Source organism: Petaurus breviceps, unplaced genomic scaffold, assembly GCF_028583685.1.
Source record: "Petaurus breviceps papuanus isolate PSGF00001 unplaced genomic scaffold, PetGlider_PUasm1.0 37, whole genome shotgun sequence".
In the NCBI taxonomy this organism is placed as follows: domain Eukaryota; kingdom Metazoa; phylum Chordata; class Mammalia; order Diprotodontia; family Petauridae; genus Petaurus; species Petaurus breviceps.
This window is the reverse complement of record NW_027186296.1, coordinates 89,445,330-89,462,200: the sequence shown is the minus strand read 5'-3', so window position 1 is coordinate 89,462,200 and position 16,871 is coordinate 89,445,330. Positions and strand designations below refer to the sequence as shown.

The following is a 16,871-nucleotide window of genomic DNA, read 5'->3' as shown; positions in this document are numbered from 1 at the left end:
TTCACTACAAACTCATGTTTCTGAATCTCAACTAGGTCTTTGCTACTGCATGGAAATCCTTTTAATTCTTCCAACACTGAAACTCACCATAGTGGTCATTCCAAATGCTGTCAATCCACAAGCCCCCAGTGGCACTTATTCTCCCTCTGCCTCTTAGTAGAGGACTTGACTCCCTACTTTACTTAAAAACTTAAGGCCTGTGAGCTCCCTCATCTGCCCTACCTACCTGACACCACAAAATCCTGATCCTCATTCTTTCAGGTGTCTGTGTTCTCTCCATCCTCAAACTAGATTGTAGTCACCTCTGTAAATAGTGTTTTACCTAATAGAACGAAAGCTCCCTGTCAGCAAGGATTGTTTTTGTCTTTATATTACCAGCACCCAACCTAGTGACTTGTATACATAGTAGATACAATAAATTCTAGTGAATTAAAACTTTATATATTTTAATTATTTGTTGTTTATTTGTTTGCAAAATAAGGAACAAAGATACAAAGATTAGGAAAAATGTTTGACAGAAGGAAAGGATAAAAGGAAGGACAGATTAAAGGAGGGATTAGTCTTAGGAAAAACTAAGTATGCATGCATAAAAATATTTCTAGTAGTTTGGTTTTTTTTGGTGGTGGCAACAAACCGGAAACTGAGGGGGTATCCATCAATTGGGAGACAGCTGAACAAGTGATGGAATATGAAGGAGCTGTAAGAAATGATAAGGTGGATGGTTTTAAGAAATCTGGGAAGATTTCAATAAACAGATACAGAGTAAAGTGAGCAGAACCAAGATACAATAACAACACTATTGTAAAGAAAAACAACTTTGAAGAACTTAGGAATTTTGACCAACACAATGACCGATGATTCCAGAAGACTCAAGAAGAAACATACTACCTACCTACTGGCCAAGAGCTTTTTGCAAATTCAAAAATTAAGATAGTGATGTATTTTTGATGAAAAAAAATCATACAGGTGAATGGGTTTAAATCATGGAAGAGTATGGGTAGTGGAAGTCACACAAGAATTTGACAAAGACTACATCGGATTTCTTATTTTAAAATAAGTTTTTATTGATGTCTTTTTTTTATTGCTATAAAATAAAATCTTTCCCCCTCCCAGAGAACCATCCCATAACAAATAGTACTTTTTAAGACAAAAAAAAAAAAGAACAGAAAAAATCAGCATAACTCTTTGATACATTGAAAAAGTCTTAAAATACATGCAATGTACAATTGTGGATGTCCCACCTCTGCCAAGGGATGAGGTGGGATGCCTTCTCCAATCTCTTCTTTCAAGTCATGCTTGTTCTTTTATAATTTTGCAATATATATTTTTTATTTTTTTTTGTGGTTGTTCTGTTTACTTTCTGGTAGTAATTGTGTATATTGTTTTGTTGGCTTTGCTTACTTCATTCTGCATCATTTCATGCAAATCTTTCCAAGCTTCTCAGTATTCATCACGTTCATCACTTCTTACCTCTTGGTAATATTGTTGTGTACCAAAATATGTTTAGCCATTTCCTAATTGATAGGCATCTACTTTTTTTCTCCTATCCTATGATATCACAATATATAGGATTTCAACTGTACTGACAGCTGACGTTTTCTGTAAGCTAGCTAAATTTCATATATAACATTTTATATATCTGTTTCAGAGTTGTAAAAAATTGAAATGGCATGAAATCATTTAAGAAAACAAAGATAGTTATAATAAATATGATACTGAAAAATCAACTTTTAAGAACTATTCTATTATTCTACATGAAGAATTGCCTTTTCATTCATAAATTGCAGATAAGTTGCTTTTGGAAAAGTGGGGTCTGGGAACTGATGAGTGCACCCCAAGTCTGGAGGTTATAGGAGTAGGAAGAGGAAAGAGATATTCCAGTGACAGGGAGGCAGAGAAGTATAGAGGATGTCATCACTGTTGTTATATCTTTCTTCTTTTCTGTAGCTGAAACAACAATTAGAAAAATAAATCTTATTTCCTCCAACTTTAAGGCAAAAGGGAGAAGACAGACAAATCAGAAATAGAGAAGAATAATACATCACAAAGGAGAAAGAAATGGCAACGCATCCAATTTTCTGTTTTAGTGGGGCTAATCTAGGCCTTCTCTAACCACTCACTAACTCAGAACAGGTCCTAGAAGAGAAGCCACTAGTACCTTGGCATTTTTTCACACCTGAACCCTAAGGAAAGACTTGCATTGTTAAAATCTTTGCCCCCTCCCCAGAAAAATCCTCTGTTTTAGAAATGTATTATTATATATTAAATTCAATATATCTAAAGCTTGTTTTATATATTATTTAGCAAAAATATTTAGCATGTTGGGTTACTATATATGGATACCTGTATTTACTCAGCAATTAGAAAAGTAATTATTCAATATTAGTATTCAACTTTTATGCCATAGCACTTTTTTTTAAACCATTCATCTGGCAATTAGTTGTTCTTCCCAACCAAAATGCAAGTTGTTTTTAAATCTAACCAACTTAAATACTCACATATATACACTTAGCAAGTACTTAAAAAAAAGAGGTTCTTAACTTATTTTCCAAAAGATTTTTGATCTTATAAAAACAAGAATAATCTGCATTTAGTAAACTACTTTTTCCTCTAGCAATGCCTGACATGCTAATTCCCACAGAATTTTTGTATCCTTATTGTACACAAAAAAAAATGAGTATTTTTTTGGTGACTGGATAGCATAAAAAAGTAGATATAGGCCAGTTTGATGTAAATGTGTTGTATTATCATGAATTACAGCAATAAAACATGGAACTTAAAAAAAAACTTTCAACACTAGAATCATTCAATACCATAATTCATCTTTTATTTGACTAGACCTATTAATATTTATAATTTCCTTTTATTCTCACTTTAAAGATGATTGTGGTAAATTATTATAACAGTATATACAGGGCTTTAAAGCTTTATTTTATATAGAAGGGAGACTAGTTATAAAGTTAATACTTGTTCAGGCTATTTTTGAATTAATAAGTACTTCCTCACACAGCTGACCATTTTTGGCTTACTGATAAACATGAACTGAATATCCACTGGAATTTTAAATAGCCTGGGGAATGCCACTTCAAGAACAGAAATAGCATCATTGCAGATAAGAACAAAATCATATCAGATAAGGATGTGAAAAGACATTTTGATCCAAAGAAAGCAAATTTTATCTAGTAAAAACCCACTGAAGTCATATATAATAAACTCTAGGTGTATCTGCTTCTGTTAATATAAATTTATAATCTTTTCATCATTAGAAATATAACTATGACACTTTCCAGCCATAAGCATTTTAGGTTCTGTTCCATGTTACTGAAATATTGAGAGGAAGTCAACTTACATATATTAAATATTCCAATTATCAAAGCAGGTGTTGGGATCTAGGTGCTGAATTAAAAAAAAAAAAGGAAAAAACCTGAGGGCTGGTAGATAATTAGGACCAGATATGGAGAAGGTGATATAGTTGAAGTGAACGTCAATAGAAGAGAAGCTGCTACGTGAAAGTGGTAGGAGGATGGTCTGGAAGTAGCAGTGAAGAATAAAAGTTGCTCAATCTTCTTCCTAGACCTACGTGTCAAGATATATGAGAGAAGCTACACACAGAACTATAGAGGAACTAGGATAAATGGTGTTCTTGGAGAAGCCAAGGTGGAAACAATATGATGTCTGAGATGAAGGGAAGTTTATTAATAATCAAACAGGGTACATGGAAAGATGGTTGGGGAAGGTGAGGGAGAAGGGGTACAACAAACAGCCTAGAAATTTGGGAAGGGTAGGACTGAGACGGATGAAACGGGAGCAGGTACTGCTAATATAAAAAAGGAAATTTCCACTAGATAGCCACTGACTCTGAATCACAAAGATTAGTAAATAAAGGGAATTTACTAGCATTAGGATGAAGCATTCAACTATAATTCCCACCTACTGAGTGTCCTGAAATGAAAGGAGGATAGTGCCACTGGGTTCTCTCTCAAATACTGGGGAAAGAATAGGCAGCAGAGATAGGAAGTAACTAGTCATAGGTACCCCAGGAAAATGATGAACTCACATTCAGCACTAGTTTATTTGTCTTCTTCCAAGACAGTATTTGATAACTGCACTGTTAGAAGACATCCTGTATATAAGATCATGGTTGGCTCCTGCTTGGAACTGGTGCCTGAGGCCTACTACTTAGCTGTCACTCTGGTGCTGGGCAGAGTTTGATAAGTGAGAAGGCTAACTGACATTTGAAACACTGATCCTGTTTGGGGTCCTAATGGCAAGAAGCTCAATGGTAATGAAGACCTGTAACAATGTTGATTTTTCTTAACCATGCCTAAAAGGTAATGCCTTCCTAGAGCCAAGCAGAGTAAGTATAATCCCAATTGTACATAAAAAACTTTCAAAGACTCAGAGATAGCTACAACCATCCAAGTCTTCTCTTTTTGAGCGTGAATACCCAGTTCTTTCTATCAATTCTCACATGGCACAAACTTGAGACCATTTACAATCCTGATCAGTTTCCTTTGGAAGTATTCCAGGTTATTGATATATATCCTGAAATGTAGTATCTAGGCTTGAACAGTTAATTTTATACCAAACTGCCAAAATGTAATGAGGCAATAAGATCAAAGATGTATATCAGAAATAATGGTGCTCAAAAACAATAGCTCTCCATTACCTACTCAATAAAGATGCTTATATTCATCTGTCATTTTCATGTTTCTGTCTTATCTTCCCACTAGGTTATAAACTCTATAAGGGAGTGATTGTGTCCAGTTTCATCTTTGTTTATCTATCACTTAGCAGATCATAGGCACATGAGAGTATTTTATTAATGTTTGCAGAATGTCCGAGAGAAAAGGCATTTATAAAATGTCTCTGTGAATGCCTACTGATTTCTCCATAAAGACTTTATCCCTTCCTTCCCTTTCAGAAACTATCCTGCACAAAATAATTTAAAAGATAAAGAGAAAAAAATCAGCAAAATTCATCAATAAATTTTAAAAATCTGATATTATATGCAATTTATTACACAACTGTGGATCCCTCTGCTTTTGTGAAGGGAACAACATAAAGCGTCTTCTCGTTTTTTTGGAGGACAAGTTTGTATTTTATAATTTCACAACATTCATTTTCAGCTGTTTTGTGGTTGTTCTTCACCTTTACATTGTTGTAGTTACTGTGTATACTGTCTTCTCGGCTCTACTTCACTTTGCATCAATTCATGTCAGTCTTTGCATACTTTTCTAGATTCATCATTTGTTTCTTATAGCACAGAAAGAATGCATTACACAATTAGTTTAGACATTCTCCAATTCAGCTCTTTGTTACCACAAAAAGTGATGCAATAAATATTTTGGTGTATACGGGGCCTTTTAGTCAGTGACTGCTTTGGGGTATATGCCTAGAAGTGGAATCTTTGAGTCAAACAATATGAACTAAAGCCACTTTATTTGCATAATTCCAAACTGCACTCCATAATCAACATACAGAATCATTAGCTCCACCAATAGTGTATTGCTATGTCTGCCTTACCACAATCTCTCCAACAATGATTATTCCCTCCTTTTGTCATCTTTGCAAATTTGCTAGATGTGAGGTGCAATCTCACAAAATTTAAAAAAAAATCTCTCAGAAAAAAAGATTTATGATTTGTGTTTCTCTCAGTGATTTGGAGCATTCTTTCATATGACTGACTTGTAAAGAGTTTGTAATTCTCTTGAAAACCATTCATATCCTTTGATCACTTCTCTACTGGGCAATGGTTTTTGGTCTCATATACTTCTATTAGTTTGTCTAGATAACCTGGACAACTAAACCTTATAAGAGATATTTGATACAAAGATTTTTTTCTCCAGTTAATCATTTTTCCTTTTTATTTTAGATATATTAATTTGTGTGTGTTTGTGTATACAAAAACTGCTCCCTATGTCTAGAACATATTCCTTCTTTCCTTCCTTCTCAGAGTTCTTCTCTTTTTTAAAGATGGAGATGGGGCACCATATTCTGCAGAAAGTCTTTCCTGAACCCCCAACTACTAGTGCCCTATCTCCCAAACTACCTTGTATTTAACTTTTGTGTGTTTATTAAGAAACTTTATTATATTTGTGCTATATTATTTTATGTATACTTGTTCTTTCCTCCATTAGAATGAAAGATTAATGCAAGCAAAAATTGTTTTATTCTTAGTATTCATAACACCAGTGCCTATAACAATGTTGGTTACATTTTGTTGTTGTTCAGTCATTTTCAGTCATGTCCAACTCTTCATGACCCCATTTGGGGTTTTCTTGGCAAAGATGATGGAATGGTGTGTCATTTCCTTCTCAATCTCATTTTACAGATGAAGAAAACCAAGGCAAACAGGGTAAAGTGACTTGCCCAGGGTCACACAGCTAGTAAGTGTCTGAGGCCAGATTTGAACTCAGGAAGATGAGTCTTCTTTACTCCAAGCTCAGCACTCTATCCACTGAGACACCTAGCTTCACCTTTTGGTTGCACAGTAGATCCTCAATCCTTGCAGACTGACTCTCTTTTTCATTTGATCAGAATTATCTAGTTTTATCTGTTGCTTTTTCCCTTGTTTGGTTAGGAATTTGTCTTCTACCCATAACTATGAAAAGAATATGATCTGCTTCTTCTAATTTTTTATTTTTAATATTCAGGTCATTTAAATTTAAGGAATATGGTGTAATAGGTTGGTTTGAGTCTAATTTCTTCCAGACTGCTTTCCAGTTTTCATCAAGTAGGGAGTTCTTTACTAAGTAATTTATGTTTTCAGGTTAATCAAATACTGAATTGCCTGAATTCCATTATTTTTGATTCTCCCTTATCTATAGCCAGTTCCCCTGATACAGACTAAGAAACAAAGCATTTGTAAAATATCTAGCAAATATCTGCTGAGTTCTTAATAATGACTACTGACTGACAAGTTGGTGTTTCAAGATATAATATATCAGAGGTAAAAAAAATTCTGGTATTTCTGTTATACAAATATATTTGCTTGAAAGAAAATATAGTATGAAATGGATTCCTTGGGTTGTCAAATAAAATTATGACTTTAACACACAGGATTAGGAAGTGGTCTGAATAGGTTTTAAGTATCAGTTATTCTTTAAGCAAAAATTCATCTCAGATTCCCATCTATTTTGGCAAAGTGTAGTCACAGCTACATATTCCAAACTGATATGAAATCAGTATACAAGTAGTTTCTAATTGTTTTTGCCTATCCTCTTTTTTCTCCTCTAAACTTACAAGATGCCTTTCATTTTTACGTAAATTTTACTTTCCAATATGCCCCACAGACAATGCTTTTTTGTCTTATAAACTTCCTTTCTTTCTTTCTCCTCTCCAGTTAACTAAAACTATTTGAAATCAATCAATCAAGAAACTTTTATTAACAGCCTACTACATACCTGGTGCCAGACCGAAGTGAAATAGTCCTTGCTCTCAAAGAACTCATGCTACTTTGGGGAAACAGGTACATGTGTAAATATAAAATATGTACAAAATAAAAGAAGGTATTTTGAAAGGGAGACACTAGGACCTAGTGGGAGAATCAGGAAAGGTTTCATGTATGAGGTGGCATGTGAGTTAAGCCTTGAATAAAATCAAGGATTCTAACTGGCAGAGGTAAGGAAGGGATGCATTCCAGGTGTAAGGAATAGCCTGGACAATTACAGAAACAAAAAACATGCAGGGTACATATGACACAATGTGTGCAAAGGTACAGAGACAGAAAATGGACTGTCAATTGTAAGGAATACCAAGAAGGTCATTTTGTTTTGTTTTTAGGAGGGGGGAAGGCAGGGCAATTGGGGTTAAGTGACTTACCCAAGGTCACATTGCTAGTAAGGATTAAGTGTCTGAGGCCACATTTGAACTCGGGTCCTCCTCCTGACTTCAGGGCTGGTGCTCTATTCACTGTGCCACCTAGCTGCCCCCAAGAAGGTCATTTTGGACATCAAGTTTATGAAGGGGAATAATGCAAAATCTTTGAAAGGTAGGTTGTAGCCAGGATGTAAAGGGCTTTAAATGCCAAACAGAGAAGTTTGTTTTTGATCTGAGAGGTAATGGAGAGCCCCATTAAAAATAAATTAGAATTTTTTTCTGAATTATCTTTTTAACAAACAAGAAGCCAATGATGGAAGAAAAATTATAAAAGTAGAGGCTTAAAATAAACAACTTCTAGGTTCTAAAATACTCTGGGATCAGTAGAGAGGAGGCATAATTTCTTGTATCTTCAATACATATACTATTGTATAACAGGTATTCGTAAAGATGATCCTTAAGGAACTATAAAATTCTGAATCACCAAAGAAAGATTAGAATTAGATTCCATAAAGAATGACTTATTTTTGGGACTGGAAGAGCTCTTAGAAATCATTCAATCTAACCCCCATTTTACAGATGACAGAATGATCCCAAAGTCATAAAGCTAGTATAGCACAGCCAAAAGTAGAACTCAGCCTTCTAATTGGAGTCCAACATTCTTTCCATTCTGTCAATTACAAAACATAATAAATTACAACTCCCTATTGTCTAAATAATTCAATTAATTAAAGTTTTACTGTACCTGCTACTTTTCCTTTTGGTATATTCCCTCCAACTTTCCTACTACTCATATTCTCCCTTTACTCCATTCTGTGAGGTTTCCTCAAATATTTTGCATGTTGCTGAACATCTATTCACAAGCCAGGGCAGGTCACCATACTGGGAAATACTGGGTTACACGAAATAAATTTTATATATGGCTGTGACCAAAGAAAAAGTAACTGTTATAATATTTTATAGTATCATACAGTCTGTCAGATTATATTTAAATAGGCAACAGTAACACTGAATTCAAAATTGTACCATAATGTAGTCAAGAACAAAACTTATAAGTGGTTATACATTTTAATTTAAAAAAATTTAAAAATAAGTCTGGGCATATAATAGAAACACAAAAGCTTGCTGATCTTGGAATCATTTTGCAATTATACGGTAGGATGAGATGATGCTCGAAATGCTGGTCCTCTGATTATACAGATCACAGTAACTAAATTTAACCCTTTATGAAAGTTTTAACGAATACATGGAGTCCTCTCTTTAGATTAGGAGAGATCAGAAACTACTTTTAGAATCATTGAAGTCTTGCCAAATGCTTAGTCATCTACAAATAAAGTGACTCAGCTATACTTCCTTTATGCTTGCCAGGAAATTCTTAGTAGCTAATTTAAGTACAATACCTTTATCTGTGTACTTGTGTTCTAATGCATGAAGATCAGGTAACAGGTGGATGCAGTTGATGCAGCAATAAGTGAAGAAATCCAGGACTACTACTTTCCCACAAAGATCCTTGTAGACAGAAATGGAACCCTCTGTATTCAGCCACTCTAGTCCTGAAATTAATATAAAAGAATTTTAGTTATAAGAATAAATAGACAATTCAACTAAAACTTTTTTTAAAAATGGTCTTTAAAGAAGTAACTGTAAGACAACAGGTCAAAAATTTTAAGAGATGACTAAAACTTCTAACTTAAGGTTATGTGTAATTGACATGTGTCTGTTTAAAAGTCTTATATAGGTTTTATGCATACCTATATTAGGTGCAATAAAATAGACTCTTAGAGGGCAAGTACTATGTTACTTCTAATTTTGTATCCTGAGCCATCAACACGTACTTGCCATCCACAATAAATGCTTTTGATTAAAAAGTTTTTGCTGCTAAGAAACATAAAAAATATGCATGTGTTGTTTTCCACAAGAGAATGTAAGCTCCAAAAGGACAGGAATTGTTTCATTTTTGTCCATGTCTCACTAGCACTTAGCTAGCACTGTGTCTGGTATATTGATTAATATAATGTTGTTAAATGATTGGCTCTTGCAACAAAGAAGAGTCAGGGCTTCCTACAGAAAAAAAGAGCAAGATGTGGAATGGTAAAGGTCTTAGGAGAAGGAAAAGTTTTAAATAGTCACTTCCACAAGATAAGGGTGTGAACCAAGGAAGCATAAAAGTAGTTCAGTACCACAGTGTGAATCTATTTGAGACAGATAACATGTAGACTCAGTTAGCATACCTGTGTGATGGGAGGTGGTAGAAGAGAAGGCTGGAGGTAGGGAAATCCAGGGTTAAGCAGAGGGACAAGTGTGAATAATGGAAGAGGGACAAAATATTCAAGGACAGAGGACAGTGTAAAGTTGAGTTGATTGGTCATAGGGACAAGACTGTGAAGGAAATATAGTGAGATCAGAGCAAACATGATAAACTGGTGAAATAGTGGGGTGTAGAAGAACTAGAGGTCATAACATAGTGAGGAGGAAGAATAATAGGTTTAGGAGTAGGGCAATGAGAATGAATTGCCCTATGGCAATGAGATTACAATGAAGGAGGGAAGTTTCAAAGTTCAAGGTAACAGAGGTAAGAGAGCAAGAATTACTTAAAGATGAGACCTAAGATACAATTACCTCTACCTGTGGCAGAGTTGAACTAAAAATCTATGGCAGTGGACAGGACTGACAAATTAGGAGTTAGGAGTATTAGAGATGACATTCAGGTATATACTGAGTCCTCAAATTTAAAGGTAGGTAGGTAATAGGATGAAAAGGTGAACTGTGAGTCAGATAAGCAACCACTTGAGAAAAAAGAAGTATGTGGAAACCAATGGATAATACCAAGAGGGATTTGGAACAAGCAATATTAATGGGTGGATTGGACCTCAAAGGGTTGGAAAACATTGCAGTTATAAAAGGCAGTGGCTAGAAGTGTCAAGTAGTATGTTTATTACCCTTCCTGTTCCCTTATATCCATCAATTTGAGAAAAGTTTCAACCAGAGAGAGATAACAACCAGGAATGTTAAATCTTCTGGAGAAAACCAGAATATATTGTATATTCCATCCAGCAAACGCTTATTCCCTACTCTTCAAAAATTGGTAATGCTTCATTAAATCTGTATTCTACTCATTTGGATTCAAGATCATCTGACCTAGACTGAAAAGGCTTAATATGAAAAAAGCTTTGGTACACAGATAAAGAACATAAAGATGACTGCGGAGAAACAGAATAAGATTTCTTGTAGTTATTAAAATGCAAACTCTTAAGTACATTCTAATGTGCTACTTGGTTTCTCTAGGTTCTTTTTTTTTTTTTTATCATGGCTTTCAGGTAGTACAATAATTTTAAAATTCTCTCTCCTGGATCTATTTTCCAGGTCAGTGGTTTTTCCCAACGAGATACTTCACATTGCCTTCTATTTTTTCATTTGTTTGGATCTGTTTAATACTATCTTTATTTCTCATAAAATCACTAGCTTCCATTTGTCCAATCTAATTCTGAAGGAATGATTCTCTTCAGTGAGCTTTTGAGATTCTTTTTCCATCTAGCAAATTCAGCTTTTTTAAGGCATTCTTCTTCTCATTGCCTTTTTGAGACTCTTTTGCCATTCGAGTTAGTCTATTTTTTAAGGTGTTATTTTCTTCAGTCAGGTTGCTGACTCTCATTTTATAATTTTCTTGCATCATTTTCATTTCTCTTCCCAATTTTTCCTCCACTTCTCTTATTTGGTTTTCAAAATCCTTCTTAAGCTCCTCTATGCCTTGTAAGCAGCTTATTCTTTTCTTGGGAGCTTCTGACTTCACTGTCTTCCTCCTGGTTCCATGCCCCTATCCTTTTTGTCCCCCCCAAAAAGGAATCCAGAGTCAGACCACTGTGCTTGCCTTGTTTCCCTCATTTGCCAGGGTCTGGTTGTGGCCACCCTGAGGCTAAAACCTCAGGCTCGCTCAGGGCTGGGCTCAGCTCCCAGAGCTCTGCACTGGCCGCTTCCTGCCAGCCTGCCAGGCTGTCCTCAGCGGGAGATTAGCTTCTCTGTGTCATTTTGTGGGTTCTGTAGCTCCAAAGTTTGTTCAGTCACCTTTTACATGAATTGGAGGAGGTGGAAGCCGGAGCCCGCAGAAGTCCTGTTTCTACTCCGCCATCTTGACTCTGCCCCACTACTTGGTTTCTCAAAAGTTATTTCAGTCAAGAAGAAGGTCTAATAGATACTACCACACTGAAAATTTTTAGCATTTGATCCCAGAACACCCCCCCAAAACAACTAAGCTTAGGGACTTCTTGGATGATCCTAACAACTTAGGGTCATCATGATCAGGTTGTCGGCCAAAACTCATTAAACTGTCAATTAAGGCGTCAAAGAGTTTTGATCTATATAGTAGTTGGAACACTAGTAACAATGAAATCATTGGTCTTTGATGTTTATGTCAGCAAGTTCATGCTAAGTGAACAGCAATCTTCCTTTCTAAAACTCTTAACTCTGAAATTTCCCATTCTGATCCTAATCTATCCTCTCTCCTGTTTGACTTCCTAAACCTCCCTACTCTTCTTTATCCTCATCATGATGTCTCTCTGCCCCTCTCAGTTCACCCAATCCATCATACTTATGTCCTAACTTTCCTCTCTCCACTTCAGCTTACCACTTCAACCAAATACTATCTTCTACCATTGAATCCCTTGCTCCTATGACTTTCACCATTCACCATGCCTATTCTTAACCCTGTTAATGTTCCCGGAGGAAGTCATACAACCATGCACTTGAAATTCATATTATCTAATTTTCAATCGATTGTCTATGCTGCAGGAAATCTTTTTATTCTTCCTTGATTCCATCAAACTTCAAATAGTGATTGTTTCAAACCTATTCCACTTTAACTTTTCTATTTTTTTTTTTAAGCAATCGGGGTTAAGTAACTTGCTCAAGGTTACACAGCCAGTTATTTCTGGGTGTGGTGCTGAGTGTCTGAGCCCGGGATTCAATCTCCAGGTCATCCCAACACTGGAGCCGGTGCTCTTACTCGCTGAGTCACCTGGCCACCCCTAACTTTTCTATTCTCTAAGAGGAATTAATCCTCTACCATCACTAACCCCTCTCAGCAGATGAACTTGCCTCCTCCCTTACTGACAGAATAAAAGTTAATCAGTGAGCTGCTTTGTGTCCCCCATGTATCCTCTCTTACTTGCTGAATTCTCTAAGATAGAGGTAGCCTTTTTGGTCAAGGTCATCCCCCTAGTTGTGGCCCTGATACTATGTTCCCCAAAGGACTGTTTTGGGACTTGGCTTTCTTGATTCCCAAATCTTAATCTCAAAGCTCTTACCACCAACTTCCTACTGTATGTCACAAAGACATCTCAAATTCAGTATATCCAAAAATGGAAATTCTTCATATTCTATCTAAACCCATCCCTTCTCCAAATTTTCCTATTTCTGGTACCAACCTATCTTTCCCACCTCACTAGACATTACTCCCTTTTCTGTACTCTTCAATCTAGTCAAACTGGACTTCTCTGTATTTTCCACACACAACATTCCATCTCTTCACACACAGAAAGTACTCATTCCTCACTTACCATAGAATTTTTTTCTTCCCTCAAAGCATAGCTCAAGCACCATGAAGTTTTTCCAAATCTTTCTAGAGGCTAGTGCCCTCCCTCCCATACTATCATTTAACTGCTTTATATAATGTTTTATATATATATATATAAATAATAATAATAATTATATAATATGTAATAGATTGTTATATATTATATATACATATGAACACATGCATTCTCAGATATACATGCCCTTGTTATCTGTCTTCTGTGTTAGAAATATAAGCTTCTCAAGACCCAAGATTATTTTTCTATTTATATATTTGCATCCTTAACACCTAACACAGTGCTTGGAAGGCAGTAGGCCTTAATAAATGCTTATCGATTAACTGATGGAAAGTATACCATCATATTTCCAGTAACTTTAGTTCACAATCTCAGAGTCACCCTTCATTCCTTTCTTTTCACTGCCCCAATCCAATCAGTTAACAAGTGTTCATATTTTTCAAATCCATCCCCTCCATTCAACTCCCACCACCCCCACTCAAATTCTGGCACTTATCACCTTCTCACCTGGATTATTGGCATATAGCATCCTAATTGGCCTCCCAGTTTCTAGTCTCCAATAAATTCACCAACTAGCTGCCAAAATTATCATCCTAAGCACAGTTTCAATTATGTCATTCCCCTGTTCAAAAGTGTTCCGAGGTTCTCCACTGCCCACAGGAATACAAACTCTTCAGCCTGGCACTTAAGGCTCTTTCATGCTTGAAATGTACTCCCTTCTCATCTTTACATCTCAAAACTCTAACTTCCTCCAGGTTTCAAGTTCTCTCCTCACGCCCTTCTTGATTTCCTAGTTGCTAGTGCTTTCTTTCTTCTTATATCACCTTGAATTTACTCATTTGTATAGTCTTTAGGTTTTTCCTTATTTTCTGTTTCTGTCTTTGTATTCTAGATACCTAGCACAGTGCCTATTTATACATGAGACCCTTAAATGTTTTTTGAATCTTAATAGTTACTGGATTCCTACTGTGAAAAGACATATGGTAGCTTAAATTACTATGCTTCAAAAAAAACAAGAAAAGTTGAAAAAAGTATCATTAGTATTAAGATGTGGATAATCCCTGAAGTGTCTACCAAAATAGGCTGCTGTGAATAACAGATGAGAGAACATATGTAAAGCAGTTTGCAAATCTTAAATCATTATATAAATGTCAACTATTGTACCCTTTTTACAGAAGGAAAATTGTAATATATCTAGTTAGGGATCAGAAGCAGAATCTGAACCCTGGTCTACAGCTCCAAATCTAGAGCTGTTTTACACTAAGACATATCTTTGCTACGGCTTATTTATATAACACCATGAGTTAGTTAAGTCCTAACTTTTTCTAAGAAAGGACAAAGTAATTATACTATTTCTGACATTCACTTATTGTCTATTAGCTTACCACTTTTTCTTATCGGTAAAGCATTAGCATGTTACAAAATCAATTTTAAAATTAGCAAACCAAGACAGAAAATATTTCAGTGTTTTGTTGATAATGATCCCCTCTGAAATCTTGGTTATAAATATATATGTGGCAAACTTGGATACATGGACTGTATGTATCAAATCTGATAGGGCATCTATCTTACTTTATTTCAAAGAGAGCCCTACTAAAATTTGGTACTTGTACAGTGCTGAAATATTTATCTATAGCAAGAAAAGTAATGCGAAGTAGAGAGTAATTAAAACAAAAAAGAACAATTTGTAATAAATCTTAGCTTCCCCTGACCCTCAGAAGCCAATGCTCCAAACAATGGCCTTTACTGGTATGGTATTTTAGAAGTCAAATACCATTACAACAAAATCAGTCATCATTAAAAAATTCCAAACCCCTGCCAATGGTTCATTTATTTTAAGCAGTACAAGTTACAGTAGAATTTTTATAAAACAAGAGAAATCTGTATCCTCTTTAATGTCCATTTTTAAGAGAACCAAGAAGCAGCATGATATAATAGGGCATTAGAAGTGGAATCTGGAAGACCTGGGTTCAATTTTACCTCATGAGCTTACTAGCTGTGTAATAGTAGCCAAGTCACTTAATTTCTCTATACTTAGGTTTCTTCATCTGTAAAATGGGAGAATGGGCCTCTCAGGTCCCATTTGGCTTACAGATAGATTGTAAACTTGAAGGCAGGGGTTGTTTCCCCATTTTCTTTATCTACCAGTGCCTGACAATACAGTGAGCACTTTATAAATGTCGGTTGTCTTGACTTCTAAATCTACACCTATGAATTCACTAATATGACTTTCTTTGTGAAAACCCAGTAGGGCTTTGTCAAAGAAAAGCTGGCCCTCCTCTTGATTAAGTAGAGGGTCATGAAAAGTGTCCTGTTTCTGCAAAGCAAAGAGCCCTGCACTGTGGCCAGGTCCCAGCCTCCCAGATGGTGAAAACTGAGCCTGGCTACTTCCAGCACATTAACAATGCATGAGCTCTCATGCACCTCTGGTAAACTGTGCAAAGGCCTACCCTTTGCCCACTCTGCCAGGGAATAAGGGCCAAAGAGGGGCTTCCTGGAACAGCATCAGATGCCTCATGCGCTAGAATGGACGTTTCTCAAGTGCAAGGTGCACATCGGTGGTTGCACTCAGTAGGGTGCGGACCAGTGGGGGCACCCCTAAAGGGAGTGCCCAAAATCAGTGAAACTAGCTTGTGGATAGATTGTAAGTTCCTTGAGGGCAGAAGCTGCTTTGGGATCGCTTGGTCTCTCAGGCTTTTAGCAGAGTACCTGGTAACGTGCCCCACGGAGTGACTGATGGGCGGGGGGGGGGGGGGGGGGGGGGGCCCCCAGTGTTCTGTGCCAACTAGGTAGGATTTTAGCAACTGTTGTGCGGGGGGAGGGGCGGCCCGGAGTGTTGGGGAGAAGCATGGGCGGCTAAGGGGTGGGGGTGGGGGTGGGGCGCTGGAGAGGCGGCATGTCACAAACCAATAGGCATTTATTAAGCGCCTAGTATATGCCAGGCATCTGGAGAACGCAGAGCAAGGCCACACCCGGCCCCAGCGCCCGCCCCGCTCCCGGACCCCTCCCCACCCACCGCCTTGGGGCTGGGGAGGGGCCACCCAGGGTCCCCTCACCTTCCGGGAACTCGGGCACCGCCAGGTCCTGCTCCCAGCCATCCACCTTCTGCAGATACTGGTAGACCAGCGTGTCTTTCTCCTGCGCGGTGACGGCGTCGAGCAGCGCGTACTCCAGCGAGGTCTGGGCGGGCAGCAAGGCCGAGAGGCCCGAGGCCGCGGCTCCAGGGGCCGCCATGTTCCCTGCGTCTCTCCGGCTGCGCGGGCCGGATCCCTTCCCCGGCACCTGGGGCGGGGGGAGCGGGAAGGAAGGAAGGAAGCCTAAACGGCCCTTCGGTTTCAGTGCGGCACATTCGTCTCCACGGCGGACTTTGCCTCTAGCCTACATATTGTTTTAAAATCTTAAACACCAAAGTCCTAATTCTTTTTAAACACCACTTAAGCGAAATTGTCGCCCCACCCCCTGCTT

General features: G+C 37.2%; 1 protein-coding gene across 1 annotated transcript in view; it reads right to left on the bottom strand.

Annotated features, from left to right (window-relative positions):
• The window catches only part of NHLRC2 (NHL repeat containing 2), an 84,979-nt gene extending 68,111 nt beyond the window's left edge, over nucleotides 1–16,868 (bottom strand). The window contains exons 1-2 of the mRNA XM_069099019.1: nucleotides 16,463–16,868; nucleotides 9,222–9,374 (exon numbers count right to left, since the gene is read on the bottom strand). Of these exons, the coding sequence (XP_068955120.1) occupies nucleotides 9,222–9,374; nucleotides 16,463–16,640 (331 nt within the window). The 5' untranslated portion in view covers nucleotides 16,641–16,868. The remainder of the gene's footprint in view (nucleotides 1–9,221; nucleotides 9,375–16,462) is intronic.
• Nucleotides 16,869–16,871: the final 3 nt, after the last annotated feature.